We start from the raw sequence: 17953 nt of genomic DNA on the forward strand, positions 1-17953 counted from the left end.
CTGAAGACACAAATGTGCTTGTTTACTGGCCCCCCCCCCCCCTACACACACTGTTATGACTTCAGCTATGTTTAGCTCACATGGAATGCCAATACAAGAGATGTGCACAATGTGGAAACTGAGCAGTTATGGATCAGTATGGCTCCCTAATGGTTTCTGGGAGTTTATGCGCCACACACCACAACTAAAACTTGCGCATCTGCAAGTGCCATAACCTCTTAACAGTACTCCACCTAAAAAGCTGCCTTAAGTTCCTTTAGATAAAGGAATTGATAGAAATCTGGGTGTGATAAATATGGTCAGTGAGTTGAATGTTCCAATACTTCATACTTCAAATCCCTTAGTACCTTTGTGACTGTGAACACAGTTCTGGTTATACGTTGTTTTCTTTTCTGATTCAGGTGCCTTCTCATGTATTTTTATTCAGTTGACACAGAATGTTACACCTTTATTCTGCAAGGTCACCATGTTTCAATCATGGCTTTGTTTTTGGTATTATAGTCATAATAGCAACTCAGAACACACAATCAGTTGGATTCATTTTCAATGATCCAAACCATGGTCAGAATTTTTCCCATTGTGTTTTCGTCAGCACTGAATAAATGAGGCTCCCGTACTGCACAAACCTTTCACATGTAAACTGTAAGCTCAGCATATGTTATCTGCCCCCTTAAAATAGCACATTGGCCTTTTATGTATTGTAGAAGGTGTAGGGCTGGTACCTGGCAGTCATGTGACCCTCCACCACTGGCAAAAGACATGGTAGTTGAAGTGATATGTTTGTGCCAGTTGGTTGTATCAGTGCAGTAATATGAATTGATGTGTAGACTTGACAAAATGGAAAAAAAAGATGCTGCGGTGTTTTGTCATGCCCATGACCACACTGTGAATGAAATTGCCTGATTTGTCAGTGTATCAGCAGGAACTGTTCAGTGTGTGTACAAGGCATAGTGTACCACTCAAAGCTGTAAGAACAGTGGTCATAAAGAGAACTTACCCAACAGGGACCAGAGACAAGTATCATGTCTGGGCAATGTCAGTCAGTTTCAAACCCAACAGGCATTGATGTCGGTGAATGCAGGTGCCTCTTGACCAGTTTACAAGCAAGCATTTGGCAAATGGGACTGTATGCAGTAAAGATTCTCAGTTACACACCTCGCAAAAGGCCATGGCTCTCAACTGCTCAGAAAGACTTATGTCTTCAGTAGACCAAGCAGCGGAGAAACTGGTCAGTAGCAAACCAAGGACATGTTGTGTGGTCTGACATGTTGTAATTTTTCCAAATGAGGCAATGTGTCGAGTGCGCTAATAGTGTATTCAATCCACACACTGTGGAGGATGTAGTTCTAGCCAAAAGTGATATGTTTTTTCCCCCCCTCCCTGTGATAACTTGGTCACACTTATTCGGGTTACCATGGCCACAAACCAGGATATTTATTTCAACATTCTCATTAACCAAATGTTTCCCTCTCCTATAAATCTTCAAGATAAGTAAGTCACGGAAACTCCCATCTTCTAAGAAAATAACAGCCTTATTCACTGGGCTGCATACATATCTTCATCTTTTGATGAGCAATCACACACACGCAACTGCCTCTCAACCTCTCCACTGAACCACCTGATCTTAAGCTCAGTGCAGGAATGTGCGGATTGAGTTTGAATCTAGTGAAAATTTCTTTTTGATGTGGAAACATGTACATCGTTGTTATACAACAGGGTAGTTATTTACTTGTCTGACAGACTCTACAACTACATGCTCAGAGTGTTTAATGGTCCACAAGATAAGTTCAAACAACGCAGACCTCCCAATTCCACCAAAATCAGCAGTGAAAGTAGAAGGCATTCAGTTGGGTATCATAACAATTCAGGCAAGTGAGGCTGCAAATAAAATTACCAAGCATACAATTATGAGAAATATTGTGGTGATCATATATGTAGTCACTTCAGCACTGAGGTAGATGATCATATAGGAAAAATGGATAAGGTTGACAAACAAGGGGCTGCAGTTACTAAAGCCAACAACCTTTAATATGGTAATTCCCTTCTCAGCCGGTGCTGTGAGAGGAAGTACTTTATACATACCTTTGGGTAGTGAAGTAAATCCAATCAGTGTGCAGGACTTGAGAGATACAGATTTGTGTATACATGGACAGAACAGGATATATTTTAAATCACAGCAGTGAGGTGAATGAGGTAGGAGTTTTACAATGGTTTGTTGTTTAATTATTTTACTGCCATTGTCAGAGATTTTAAAATATGACTTCAGTGGCAGTCGCATACTTCTGTATGGGTGTGTGAGGATCAACAGTGCATCAGATTCCAGTTAGAGATATTTACTTTTATGAATGCATTTTTAACATAGTGGGGACCACCATATAAATAACCAAACAATTATATTTTGTGTGTGACTAGTACTTATATGGGCAGGGTACCGATGACACGCAATCAGCACGGCGCACATGGGGGGGCACTAGCTTGCGTACCCATGGCAAAAGGTGGTGGTGGTGGTTGTGACTGTTCTAGGTGATATACTTACTGGTTGCTTTTATAATAGACAGTAACTCCTGTTGTTGCCCATGGCAATTGACTCTTAGCGACAATTAGTTATTACTCACACTGCAGTCTTGGCATAGTGGTATGTAAAAAGCTCATTGCCCCCAACACAGCCTCAGAGATGGAGTGTCTTGTGAGTCAGGCAGCCACAATCTGACAGTGATATCACTTAAGCTTGTCTGTCGTGCCAAGAACCATTACATTATCTGACAATATCACAATAAACATGACACACAGAAATCTTTCTATTTGTCATGGTGACAAAATTCTCTCCCACAATAGCAGCCATCTCTAATTAAGTTGCTCATGATACCTCAGAAGTATGTAAACTTATTCCTTGTCTACTAAGGCCACATTGCCATTTACAAGTTGCAGAATATCTTCTTCACATTTCTAATGTAACTGTCTGATAATATGAAATGACATCAAATTCCTCCTCAAAAATAGCAAAACTACTTAACTTCATGTTGATCTCAGCAGATACACAGGAAAAATGTGATTATGCTTAGTTGGGTGAATTGAATCACTAATGTGATCTATGCTGGTGAGGAATTCATGCTGGATATTAGCAGACATGTGTCATGTTGAGTACAAGATCTCAGCTGTTCTTCCTGTATCAATTGCACATTTTGAAAAATACTTCCTGACCAAGATAAGTGTGGCGCACACAGAAATTGTGAGCGTGACTAATCAATAAATTTAAAGAAAGAAGGAAGGGATTGCCAAAGAGAGATTCTGCATAAGACATAGTAGGTGACAACTGACTTATGCAATCCACAAGTATGTTCAGACAAACACAACTTATGCTGCGCACACGTAATGTGATTGTGTTCTCATTACTTGTAATATGTAACTTACAGCAAAATTCATTATGAAAAGATATGACACAAAATCTTTACCCAAATATTACTGACAGGAAAATTTTCTTAATCTTCTGCAATTTCCTGCTTGTAATCCCAAAGAGGGGTGTTTGCTAAAGGACATTTCTCTGCATTGCCAGAAAAAATTTCAACAAGAGAAGTGCCCCTTAAATTATGTTGTTAATAATTTGTTGTAAGATCTTTTTAATCATCATGGTGGCTTTCATTAGTGAAGAAATTAAAGTAATAACTGAGCCCCACATCTCTCCCAGACATAAAATTTTATGCCCAACTTGATGTCATGATAATCCATTTTATCTGGTTGACTACTGAATTTAAAATCCACGGGCTCACATTTCAATAGAAGACATGCATGCAATAACAGTGTTGCGCATGTGTGTGCTAGTCTCAGATGGAGCAATATTCAACAGAAGGTAGTCATGTAGACAATGCATGCATCAGCCTGCTGATTTCTAGTGTAAACTTAGCAATGTGCATTAGACATCTCCACTTATAAAACTCACCTGAAGAGAGCTGCCTTATTCTCGACAAGTACTAACAGCCTGTGGTGTATGTCATACACGTTTTCACTATGCACCGCTATTATATTATCATTGACAATATAGAACATTTCTTGCACACCTAGATCAAAGTTTCTGTAGCACTAGTTATGAAGTAGCTTTTACTGGGGGTTGTGCCCCACTTTGGCCTACAAATAGTTAATATGGTCATATGTCTTACCACAATGAATTGAACACAGTAGCACCAAGCTAACACTCCATACCTGAGTATTGGCCTAGTAATTATAGAATGCTGACAGATCCACATAATAACCCTGAAATAATTATAAAAAACAAAAATATTGGCGTCAGTCACTCAACAAAATCTGTAACATAAATTCACATCAGTCAAACCAAGCCAAGTCCATTCCTTCAGCCGAAACCTTATTCCACTTGAGGTTGCCAGTTATCCCGTATATCCCATGAAATCCTGAATTTTCACTTAATTTGGACAAAAGTCCCAGGACCCATGTTTTTCAAGATATATATCCCCCTCTCCCCACCCCCCCCCCACCCCCCTTCCTATTGATGAATTTCGGCATACCAATATGACTTCTGTTCGGTGTTGTGTCATCCTGATACACTCAAAGTGTGATGAGACATTCCTCTTTCACTATTGCTCAGTTATGGTAGTTGTGTTTTGAGAGAACAACGTGTACCAGTTGGGCATTGAAATACTTTGTAAAGAGTTAAAATATGAGCGATGCTGGAAATTATAATGTGCCTGGTTCAAATGCAGGTACAGAAAGAATTGTTTCATTAATGAATAATAAATGGAGTGACACACAAAACAAGTGATACTTTTACAGAAAGAGAGCCAATCTGTTCTCAAATACTAGAAAGCCATCAATAATTAAAAGATAAGGTTTTGAAACACAGTGTCATCTTCCAAGTGCTGAACCACTCTTCTTGTGTGTTTCCTTTTCTCCTTTTTTGTATTTGCAGGAATGTAAGTAATGTGTGCTGTTATGTAGTGATATAACTTTTCTTATAGAGGACAATAATACAATACGATTGTTTAACCTTTGTTATTCTGTATGAGAAGTCAACTTTAGGTCCATTATTTTTTGCATTTATCCCTTCTTTTATACACTATTATCCCTTGTCTCCACTTTTAAGAGATGGCAACCCTAATTCCTCTAGTTATGAACTCTAACATAATGCAGGGACAATGTGATGGAAAAATGAATGCAGCTGTAGAACACTTTCAAAGCAACTGTCAAACTAACAAGACAGTTCAGAAAATCACTTGAAAATGAGCTAAAAGGTAGAAACTAGTTGTGTAGCAATAAATCAGATATAGCAGAAATTGAAAAATGTCACCTTTTACACATTTTTATATCCCGCAAAATAAAAAACCCTCCGAAAATTACTAACATACTGTTATTATTAGTCATACCTGCATTAGTAACATACAAGAAAGAACTACTAGTTGTCTGATGGCTTTGAAATATTTTCTTCAGACAGAAAACCATGGTCATTGTATTTCAGGTTTCAAAATTAGTACATGGTAATGATAACAGATAAGACTGTTTTCTGGGACATACATGAAATATTCTACAAGATATTGCCATCAGTATGTTGTGAAAGTACTGAATTTTATATAGCTCTATTTCCCTTGCAAAAGACACAACTCAAATGAAATAACTGAATTTTCTTCCTGTGGTGTTTGGCATTTCAGGCCAACCAGATTTTACATATGCTACTCACTGTGAATATGAGGCCAAACTCATTTATGACTTTGCCTGTCAGCCCATTCCCCAAAAGCCTGACCTATTGTTGTCCTTGGACTCTTGGAGTGCTGCACAATCGTGATATCAGAAGAGTAAGTTCTCTCTTGTTTGTGTGACTGTCAATGGTTCAGGACATCAGATATTGAATTGTTACCTTTATTCTTGAAACCATTTATATTTCATAAGAGTTTTCACATTATTATACGTAGTTATAGACGTAGAGAACAGAGAGCTAAACCTCAATCAGGATGGTCAGATGAGAATTTCAATCACTGAAGTTCACTCTGCCACTCTTTCATTTAGTGAAAGAAGTTTGTTGTGCATTGCATGTTTTTGCAAAGGAAAATGAAGGAGAACATTTTATTCAGAGGGAACAAGCTGACCAGATATATCAGATATGACGACGCCTTATAGTTGTTGACGCTAGTACCGTGTGCAAGGAGAAACTTACACAAATACTTAACAACATACCACTGAAGTAATTAACATTATTCTGAGTAATGTATGTTGCATTTCTCTTGACTATAATACAGATACAGTACATTTGCAACTGCAACAGAGAGAAATAACATTCAAAACTTGTCTTTAAAACCAATGTTCAAGAGCAATGGAGTAAATGTACCTGTGTTAAAAATTTCCCCTGGTTTTTTTAGACAGATACACACATTAAAGCTAAGATTACTATGGTCAGACTTGACCAAAAGTTGGTATGTTGAGGCGAAACACCATCTTCACACCCATATTAGCATCAGGGTGCTATATGTTCAGCACGAAATCTAATAATAATAATAATAATAATAATAATAATAAGATGATGATGATGATAATAAGACTCATAAGTTACGCTCATCTATTAGTATGACAAAATATGACTTCCTCGAGTCTTAACATGTTGACTACCACACACATGGTAATAGATGTTCTATCACCAGGACAGGGCAGGCACAAGGTGTTAAGGTATGGGGCTCTGCTGTGGCTGTTGGCAGCCACACAGCATCAGATCTGAGACTGTGGCCACCAGCAGCCAATGTGTTAAAGGAAAATAGATGCAGCAGTTTGTGTTGTTGCAAACCTCAGCTTGTTGCTCCATGGCTGCCAACAAATATAAAGGCCCAAAGTGATAGCACCATGTACTCTACAGGAGGCAGATCTCCCATGCAGAAACTACTAAATTTGCTTCATGCCCTCACTCTACAGTAGCTCAGAACGGAGGGTGGTCTTGTGGGCAGGGATATTTTTGTTAATTTGAGGATCACCATACCACAGAAGTCAAACTGTATCCCTCCACTATGAGTAAAATTCCAGTATTGAAATACAACATATGTGAAAGTGTTTTCACATCGACCATTGTAACCACCCATATCACAGTTGTTTTAATGTTATACCTAAACAGTACTCCTGTGTGTGCTTCATTCTTTTAATACCAGCTTATCTGGAGTATTGAATATTTACTGTATTGACCTGAATATAAGTCACATCTTGAACTTGAGGGAGCAGGGGAGGGGCAAGAAGCTCAGTGGAAAAAAAATTGTCACAATATGGTAACTCTTAATCACATTTTTTAAAATGTAGTAATGTAGATAAAATACTCCGAAATGCCAGTTTACTAAACAGTCTTCAGCGATGTCATTGTTAACTTCATTAGCAGTACTTGTTTGATCACAATCGGTATTTTCATCACTTCCCAAAGTACACAATCCTCACTACCATCAAAAGCATTGGGCACACAGCACTTCTTGAACTCTTTCAATGGCAGTGTCTGGTGAAACGGGGCATCATGGAAAGATAAGTCTGACTGATGGTTTTGTTATCTTGAGAGATGGAATGAAAGCATGATCCATTTCTGAAAGCCAGTCAGAATAGTGCTTTCAAGGATGGTTTTTACAAGGCTTATTTATTATGATATCAAGCTCCTGAAGTTTTTAAGTCATATCTAAAGGTATAATGACTGACTGTCTTCAATACAGCAACTTTATTTTTTTACTGCAGAAGTGAGCTGATCTGTAAAGGTAGCTAACATAACATAGCTCATTTACTGAACAGTGCAGTATGTCTGCAATTCCAAACAGCAGCCAGCCAGTACCTTACTCTGTTATGCCCCAGCCTTTTTTATGCCAATAAGTCACTAACCCTCCTATGAAAAATTTCCTTGGGCATAGGCCTATGCTTCAACAAGATAAAGGGGGCAGCTTTCCACCCTCTGCAGTAAATGCTAACATCAGGGTTTTTTTTCTTCTTTTTTTTCGCAGTTCTCAGTGACAATATCTTTTACTCTCTTATAGCCCGCTGTGGCATCGCTCAGCACCTCCCAAAAGATGAGTGCATCATTGGTGTTGCTAATCCGGTGTAGAGGTTAAGAGTACTGCCATATTTACAGTATGAGCTTCTGGAAATTGACGAATTTCATCAGTAAAATCTTGACGTCTCTTTACTTAAGATGTGCTTCATCAGATCAAGGCCCACTTTTACATACAAACTTGCAGCATGAGCTGACACTCCCATGGAATTCTGGTATGTTTTTGTAATTTCCAAACTTAACAGGATTATTCATCTAGAAATTGGACACCTATCTTATACAAAGGAAAGAATCCTAGCTTCCGCTTCAGGTCCTCTACAGGACTTCCATGATGAAATGACTGTTTGCAGCTCCCGTTACATGTACTCTTTGCATTACAAACAACTTTGCTGAATTCCAAAGTTTGTTGATGATTTTCTTCCAGCATTATCACTCATTGGTGAAGACAAGTTTCACTCTCTTTGAAATAAAATCATAACTGTCTGCACGATGTGAGTCACTGCCTAAATGATATCAGTTACAGTGTTACCTTGCATATGGTGACTCATTTCCAAACACCAGTGATACTGTAGATCTATTTTGAACCAAGGAATGGGCACTACAGTTTGAAATTTCCATGATGAGAAAATATACTCCTATTTGCAGCATTGCACAGGTAATTTGCAAGTGAATTTTTCATATTTGAATTTTGAGGAAAACTGCAGCTTACCACAGTCATCATGAAATGGAAGCACAAGCAAGATTTGAAACATTTTGTACATTAGTGCATCAGCTACTTTTTTGCTGGTGTCGTAGTGTACCAATGCTTTCTACCTGTTGTAGACCTTCCATTACATTCCTTATTAACACCAAAAGCTTTTAAGTTTAGGATCACTGCCTACATGGTTTTTGTCTGACTGTTTCCGTGATAGCAGCAACTGTTTCCCTTAGTAGTCCCCAACAACATTGTTGTTTGATTCACTTACGATATTCCAAGACGTATTTTATTGAAATACAATAGTGATGAAAAAACAATTCTTTTGTGCACATCTGAAAATTTGTGTGATGACTCATGTTTTGTTAGAGCCAGCCCTAATTATTTTATTGTATGATTATATATATATATATATATATATATATATATATATATATATATTGTGTGTGTGTGTGTGTGTATAATACACATTACTGAATGCTTTTGTTTCCATACAGTTGCTTGCAAAAATGTGCCCTGGTAGAAGTGTCTTGTTAAATACTTTGGCATTGGGAGAACCAGACCAAGAATCGGAAGTCATGGAGGATATGGACACATTCCTTACACGGCTTCACAGCAACATCAGCACCCTCTCTGCCTTTTATGCACAACATGGGCTTGAAACAAATATTAGAGTATGAGAAAAGCTTATTACAAGACCAGTTCCAGAGGTGCTGTTTAAAAAGTACAAGGCATTGTTTTAAAAAAGTCAGTATTAGATGTTTTAAAAAAATTAACTGTTGTACACACATTTTAATGAAACTGTTTGGTGCTTCAACTTTTAAGAAAATATTTACACAAAGAAGTGCCTGTTTGTCGTAAATGACAGTTTTCTGTGCTCAATGCTTGTCTTCAAATAAGCAATAAGATTTAGTAATATAAAATTGTCAATTAGAAAATTGTTGATTACACAATCATTGCACTCATATGTACTTAAGGAGAAAATATTTATTTTCTGTAAGAAGTTTTATTGTCTAATGTTAAGAGAAAAAAAAATCTTCCATTTTTATAAATTATTTATTTTAAATCCTTCACCAACAAAAATTTTTCTTGGATTAGTCTTTTTTCAATCAGTAATGGGGAACAATTTCTAATATGTATTTTTCCACTTGTTACACTTACACAAGTTAAAAATTGCAACAAATTTAAGCAGGAAAGTATATATTAGGTATATTAGACTACAGGTAGGTCACTCTCCTCTCAGAGAATTAGAATAATTCTTTTCATATTGTGAAAATGAATACCCATGGATCAAGGTACCACAATCAATAAAGCTCTAGAGAACTGTGTACCCTGCGAGATAAAGATGGCGGTCATCTTCACTCTATTAGGGAACAGCACCAGCATATGATGTACACAACAATACACAATTTCAATAACTAAATATTGAATTCTGACTTAAATTCCTTCGCAAAATATAATTTAATAGCACTAGAATGACCTTCACTATCAAGGATGTTGACAAGCAGCTGAAATCATCAAATGCAGAACTTAATTAAGACTGTATCGTACTCTCTATATGGGGTGAGTCAGGAGGACAGGTTGTGCTTTGAGGGGTGACTAGTTAGTCATTCTAACCAATAAAACCTCATATGGATACATTCCCTTTTCTGAATGGTTTCTGAGATAGAACAAATTTAATTTTCCGTATTATTCAAACAGTTTTTTTTTAATGATGCTGCCCCCATTTGACTGTAATAATTTGTACTTTGTTACACGATCCAGATTTTGGCCATTTTCAAGTACAGTTAAAAGTGAGAATATCTCTAAAATACACTTCCATTTCTGGACCCTATAGCACAGCTGTTACATGAAACTGCTAACCAATAAACAGGTATGCACCAAACTATTATGTTGTTCAGACATAGTAATGTAGAGGAAGCTGAGACGAACAATTTGATATACAAAACTTACGGTCTATAATTTCGGGAAACTGCCAGCAGTCTTGCTGCTGTTCGGGAGGAATTTAGGTTTTTTAATTTTGCGGAAACTGCCAAAAACTGACCTCCTAAAACACCTAAGCTACAGCACATGCGCATCATGTGAGATTTTCGATATTCTCATGCTCTTTGTGCAAACTACTTTTAAGAAAAGTTAATACACTGTGATACTTTTTGCTAGAGGATGAAGTTAGAGTTATTACAGAAAAATGTACGAAAGTGATATTTAATGTGTGTTCTATTTTGGAAATCATTCAGAATAGGGCATTTATTGACATGAAGATATTTTTCTGAATCACTAATACTATCACTCCTCACTAAGCATGCACCTTTCTTCCTGACTCTCCTGGTATGCTTGTCCCTTCTCTTGAGCGTGGTTTACTATAGAACCTGAGCCGCCTCAAATGGAATACATGCTTTGAGGTGCTTCAACATTTTTATTGGGATAAATTTATGCTCACAATATTCATCTGTGGATCACTAGTGTAGAAGGTGTCTAGAAACCATCTCAATGAAGGGGGGGAGTCAGACCATTTTGCACATTTATTTACAAATCTGTTCAGGCTACTACCACTGTCTATGAGTGAGATTACGGGTGCGGGTGTGACACACAAATTTTCTTCAAACATGTAGTCCTAAAACATTATCTAAAAAGCAAACATGCTTTTCACGTTGACTGTATGTATACGTGTCTGTGTGTGTTACCTGTATTTGTACTTTATACAATATCGCCAATGGTATCCTTGTCCAAACAATTGTTCCCTTAATTCCAGTGTATAAAGGCAAGTTTCTGAGAATTTTTGAAATGTTGGGCATAATATATTTCATAGTAAATCAATGTTTACGAGTTACTGCTTTCCAAATATTTCAGTGGCAATATATGGTTTTAAAAATTTTTTTGCCCTCAGTCACCATGTTCATATTTGTATAATTAGCATAATATTTTCACCTTTTCTTCCCACACTGATCAGATTGTTCAGAGGATACATTTGAAAATCTATCTTCGAGATGTAAATATACTGTTAAGAAGTCAACTGCCGTTAGGGATATGTTCTGTATCCTGTGGCAGTGAAGCAAAGGCAAAAGGTAGTAAACTATCGGTCATCAGCAAGTTGTATGTACAGCAAATAATTGTATCCTTAAGGAAGTGGCAGGAAAGGATCACTGTGTATAAATCTGGAGGCATTATTCAACACATCGGAACAAATGATGCCTGTTATATGGGCTCACAGGTCATACTTCGACCTTTCCAGCAACTGGGAGAGAAGGTTGAGAAGATCAACATTCCCCCTAGATCTTAAAATGAAGCTCACAATCTGCACTGTTATCCCAGAACTGATTGTGGCCCTGTGGCTCTAAGTCAATTGGAAGACTTGAACCAGAGACTTTGAACGTTTTCGTACAGTTGCACCATAGAATTGAGAACTGTAGGATCTCTCTAAATGGGTCAGAGGTGCACTACAAGACCAAGACTGCTGCCCAGGCAGCTGACAGTGTGTGGAGGTTCATTAGATATATCTACATTGGATATATCTACATTAGATATATCTCCAGCCCATCCAAACATATAGTTTAGGTGCTCCTCCCACTTACAGTTTAGTGTAAACTCTAGTAACGGATCCCCTACAGATGAGAACTAAAATCCTAGAACTCAACTGCCATAGCATTTGCAAAAAATTCCTCCAAGTATGAAGCTGCTCTAAACAGTGGTGGACTTCACATAATACCAAGGACAACATTTGATCCATCTTGCACAGTTGCTTTCACCCAACCTTTTATTAAAATATATTTTATGGCTGCTAACACGCCTCCACCACTAGTGTTCAAACCTATCTTTCCGATATACATTCCAGCAGAAGTTTAGAAGTTTGTTGCTATTAACATCTGGTTTCAGCCAGCTTTCCCATCCTACTACTGTGTGTTCATTGTTACTGTTTGTAAGTGAGACTAGTTAGAGAACCTTCCTATAGACACTCCAGCGGTTAACTAATACTTAACATTTTCTTCTTCTGAATTGCTATGACAGATTGACAGATGCTACCATGTGTGTAATCATAACACATCTTATTGCACCTGTGCAGGGATTTTCCTATCCTTAAAAAGAAAAAAAAAAGTTGCATCGAAAGTACTCTGCTACCATTGCAGCTACTTCCTACGTGTGGTGAACACCTGACCTTTCAAGAAAGGCTCTACATATCTCCATCTGACAGTGGAGGTCAAGAAATTAGCATCCATCACAGAATTGTCTGAGCCTTTGGTTTAAGCTTCCACTCGATTCCACACCAGAGGACTGCAATCAGTTTTGGGAATGATGCTACAAAATAACAGCTCTGCTTCCACCCCAAGAGTGAGGCTAGCTGTCTTCGCCAAAGCAGATAGCTGCCAGTAGAAAGTGAGGGTTGGCTGTGAACCCAGACGGGAGGCATAATTCGTGCCTGCATGGGCTATGATTTACAGCTGTGTGCACCCAGTGTGCTCAATTGCTGCCAGCAGAGCGTCCTTCACATTTCAAACACTCCCCAGCGAGCAGTGCAGACATTGGCCTTCTTCCCTGAACTGTCCACTGTTTCCCTTCAGGCCATCATCACCAGCCTAACACTGTACCACCCTCGGCACTTGTCCAAACCTCTTGGGAAGATTGGCCAGTTCCAACAGGCACAGTTTCTGTTGCTGGTTCTTTCAGCAGCTGGCAATATCTTAAACCAGGTTTTTAAGCAATAACTGGACAACTATGTGGCTGGTACCCACTTTTGTTTTCTGTCCAGAGATTTGCAACATTGCCACTATTTGCCAATCATCATCAAGCAAGTGTCGACCAGCCGGGACATGATAATCTGAAGGCACAGCTGCATCAGGGACCCCAGACACTTTAGGCTCCAGTGGTGCCAAAGCATTTGTGTCAGGTGCTACAACACCACCTATTATTTGCTTGTGTTTGCATAGTGAATTTACGTATTTTGATGACATGTTCAATGCCTTTTGTTTATACCAGAAATATGGAACGTAAATGAAGTACGAAAAGTTTCATCTCAATGCAATTAGAGAAAGTTTTGCAACTTTTTTTGTTGATCGCAAGAGAGAGCAGATGGTGTTAAACGTCAAGAGTACTCTGCAAGACTAAACACGCGTCGTCACATTTACCAGATCAGTGGGAAAAGTACAAGACATGCATAGTCTGTGCTCAAAATGGTGTTAGGAAACAAACTAAGTTGCGCTGTAAGGAATGCAATTTAACTCTTTGTGCTTATCTGTACGTCAAAACTTATCACACACAATGTCAGTAATAAAAAAAAACTGTTAAACCTTGTTTTGAGAAAACATAGAAGTATATCACTATTGTAAATGTCTATTTGTACAAGGGTTGGAACTTAAATAGTGGCAGCTATTTATTCACAACCAATACAAAAGAGTTACATGTTTGCACCGGTTTCTGTCCTGTAAGTAGTCACCAGTGTTGTGTAGAACCTGTTGCGAGCGATGTGGAAGGTGTAGTATACCATTAGCAGAGCCTGTTCTGTTGATGGTGCAAATGGAGCGGTCTACTGCCTGTCAAATTTCTGGAACAGTTCTGAAGTGAATGCCATGAAGTGGTTCCTTCATCTTCAGAATCAAATCAAAGTCACAAGGACTTAAGTCCATGGAGTATGGTGGGTGGTACAGTGCTTCCCAGTCCCATCAACCGAACGGAGCAGCCACAGCTTGCGTGACCGCCAGTGTTGTGCTTAGCAGTAAAAATGTTAAAGAACTCTCCAAAATGCTTCTTTTAGCACGATTTGTTGTGATGAAGCATTGGGAAATGCTATGTCTGCAGATAAATATTCTAACTATAGATCATATCTTCAAGATAGTTTTTCGCATTATTTAGTAGCTGATTGTGAAGCGCAAAGGAGATACAGTATGTAAACTTTTATATGAGTGCATGGTGCCAGTTCTTTCAGACATGTCCAAAAGAAATGACACCACACATCCATATAACTGATTCACCTCAATTGGCAATGAATACACCACCTTCAGTGCGGATGAACAGTTATCTTCAGCTTCCTGTGAGGAATCTCAAACTAGCGAGCATGAAGGACATGGACACAGAGACTGCAGACAGGTGGCACTAGGTGGTAATTTGTGTCGGCCACGAGGCGAACTGAGATAGTCTTTGCAATTGTGATAAACACTGTGTCTGGGTGGCGCAAGGGTTAATGCAGCTGCCCAGTAAGCAGGAGATCCTGGGTTCAAATCTCAGTCTAGCACACATTTTCATTCATCACTGCTGATTCCACAGGAAGTCCTGATGCAGCTGAAATAGATAGTTCCCTCCCCCCAGTCAGTAGCATACCCCAATGTCTACATTAGTTTCTATCTGCCCAGTATGGTAACCATGAGCACCTGACCTACACATATTACTACATTAAAATATCTACCATGTTATCCTGTCTGTATGTGAAGGCAGATATTGCAGGGATGTTGATGTGGTTTCCACTGATAAATAGATCGATTCCCGAGAAAGGTTTGTGTATAAAATTTTACCACTACGCCACACAATCGATCTGACTGTAGGTACTTAGTACTACCCAGATCGCTAGTTTAAACTAAATAGATCTGTCAACTGGCATACATGTGTTTTCTGACGTTATGGTAATCTCCACATTACTGTTGAAAAGTGAGTGAAATTGCTTTATCCTTCTAGTCATGCAACAGACAGTAATGACAAATCTTTTCAAGATGATGGTGTCCCACCTCAAGTACACCTCAATCAGAATGTACCCAGCCAGTTATTGCACTCCCCAGACCTTATGCTCCTTTTTCTCTTGTGGAACTGCATAATAGGGACACACTTTGCTACAATATTGAAGTGGTGTGAGCAGAAATCTCATATAACACTTTAGTGTGAAGTCAAAATCTGGCATGATTTTTTACACAAAAATGTATTGATGGTGAAATCCAACAATTTGGATACTTCTTTTACCCACCATTTGAAACTTTTAGTTTAATGAGGAAGTACACTTGTAAGTATAAAAATGACTGTGACAGTTCAAAGTGTGTACACATTTTATAACATACCCTGTACATGGGCAGCTTATGATGTAGTGCACTCAGAGAGATCTATAGACAGAGATGTACATCAACAAATGAAATGCTATCCACATCAACAGCATAGCCATAGAGACTAAAAATTCTGTAAACCTCTTCAACACATTCAATATGTTGAAGCTCTGAGATTAGGTTTGTGCCCAATCATAATGTCAATCCTAGTACAGTTAAACAAATTTCTTTCAATATTTTTGTTGTTTAATTATGTTTCAGTCTTTATGATGCGAAGAAATTTCACAGTTTTGCTCAGTCTATTCACAAACATCATTTACACTATAATAAATTATGAGAGAACTGATTGGCAGTACTTACTTTTACAAGACAAAATGTGTAGTACTGCCAACAGACGCAAAAGTGAAAGTGACACACTATCTAGCTTTTGGAGAGAGAGAGTGGGATAGGCTGGGGAAGGCTGAAATGGAAGGGCAGGTTGCTCAGATTCCAGAATCACAGGGACCCGCCTATAGTGAGGGCAAGGGCAAGGGCAAGGGCAAAGGCAAAGGCAGATCTCCTTTTTAACCTTCTCCAACCTATCTCTCCCCCCCCCCCTCCCGCCCTCTCACACTAGAGGAAGGAACTATTAATTCTGAAAACTAAATAGTGTGTCACTTTTACTTCAGTTTGTGTATGGCTGTACTAAACATTTCATCTTCCAAAGTACAGTACTGGCCAGCAACTGTCTCATAATTCATTCATTTACCTTTGATAAAATTATTTACAATATGTATAAGATAACAATGTAGAGGTAGATTCTGACCAAATGCTGGTCAGTACCACGCCAAATGCAGAGCTGCTTCATGCAATTGTATTGTAACATTGACATTGCCTTATAATTTTCAACCAAACATAAAATTGTCATTGGTATCCACAGACATACTTACCGTTACTATGATACGCAAATTCCTAACTGAAAACTACATAATTCATTGCCAGTGGTGAAGACATACCAATGTCCTCTCAACTACGTTGTTGTGTGTCATGTTCCCAAGTACCTATTAGGAACTAAATTGCACACAAAGCACAAAATACAGGCTCTCAACCAAGGTTGGGAGAGGCTTCCTGCAGTTGTCTACAATCACCTGCTTAATGCCTTAAATATTTGGTGGCTTTCACACTTACTGGTTCTCGTGAAGCTGACGTGGCAGAAAGATTTGAAGCAAACTATGTACTAAGTGCATATGTTGCTATGGCCAATATAATCTTCATTGTACAACCCTAACATTTCAGCGTGACTATTTCTGCCCACACAAACATATTGTCTGTTGTGCTTCATGGGTGGAGAACCTTATCGTACACCCCATCTTTTTTCATTATCACGTCCTGTTGCCACCAGAGTGAGTGCTGCAGTAGCTCTTGACGTGTATGTGATATTGAGTCTATGACATTTGGGACTCCCAGCTTTCTAACCATAATAATACTGTAGCAGAACTGTGTGCTTCACTTTTAGAATTTTGTTCATATAAGAGATCAATAGTAAGGCTACCTACCTACCAGCTGAACCAGGGTTGCCACAAGTTTCCCAAAGTGAAATTCCCTGGTATTTCCAGGCAAATTTTAGTATTTTCCCCTGACAAATTTTGAGAGCTCAAGGGTAAGTAAAGAAATGAGTTGTGATGAATTGCTTTTAGATGGAGCAAACAGCCAAATGGTATGTATGTTTTATTAAGACCACTAATGTTATTTTATTTCAATAAAATGAAACGCATTTGGTGACAAAAAAATGCATTTCGCTGGAGTCACAAGACAAATTTAAAATACCTTCACTGATTTCAGAAATAACTTCAGAAAAAAGTAGGCCTCTTGAAAGAAGTGTGTAAGGTGGAGAAGAATCGTTTAAACAACACTATATGTGACCGCCAATGAAATGTTGTTTCTACTATATTCTTCTATATTCACTATCATTGGTTATTACCCACTGCGTTATGTTTATTATTTTACAGATACTGTGTGATTTTCTTCTTTCTTACAGTCCATACTTTCCAACATATAAACTACTTTTGAAGTGCCAAAATGTATTAAAATAAATAAGCTGTCTACAAAACACCGCACTGTACAATGTACTTGCAGTGAGAATGTCTCAATTCGTGAAACCCACTGCCCTTTGCCTCTGGCCTGCCAAGCAGCACAGTAGTCCTGGGTCCATGGATAAAACACAAAAATGTACTTCATTACACGACACACAAAGAGACCTGA

At 38.3% G+C, this 17953-nt stretch overlaps 1 protein-coding gene across 1 annotated transcript in view; it reads left to right on the forward strand.

Annotated features, from left to right (window-relative positions):
• The window catches only part of LOC126251633 (glycolipid transfer protein), an 80946-nt gene extending 71251 nt beyond the window's left edge, over positions 1–9695 (forward strand). Inside the window, exon 5 of the mRNA XM_049952182.1 lies at positions 9194–9695. Coding sequence (XP_049808139.1) covers positions 9194–9376 — 183 coding nt within the window. The 3' untranslated portion in view covers positions 9377–9695. The remainder of the gene's footprint in view (positions 1–9193) is intronic.
• Positions 9696–17953: the final 8258 nt, after the last annotated feature.

Source organism: Schistocerca nitens, chromosome 1 (assembly GCF_023898315.1).
Source record: "Schistocerca nitens isolate TAMUIC-IGC-003100 chromosome 1, iqSchNite1.1, whole genome shotgun sequence".
Taxonomy (NCBI): domain Eukaryota; kingdom Metazoa; phylum Arthropoda; class Insecta; order Orthoptera; family Acrididae; genus Schistocerca; species Schistocerca nitens.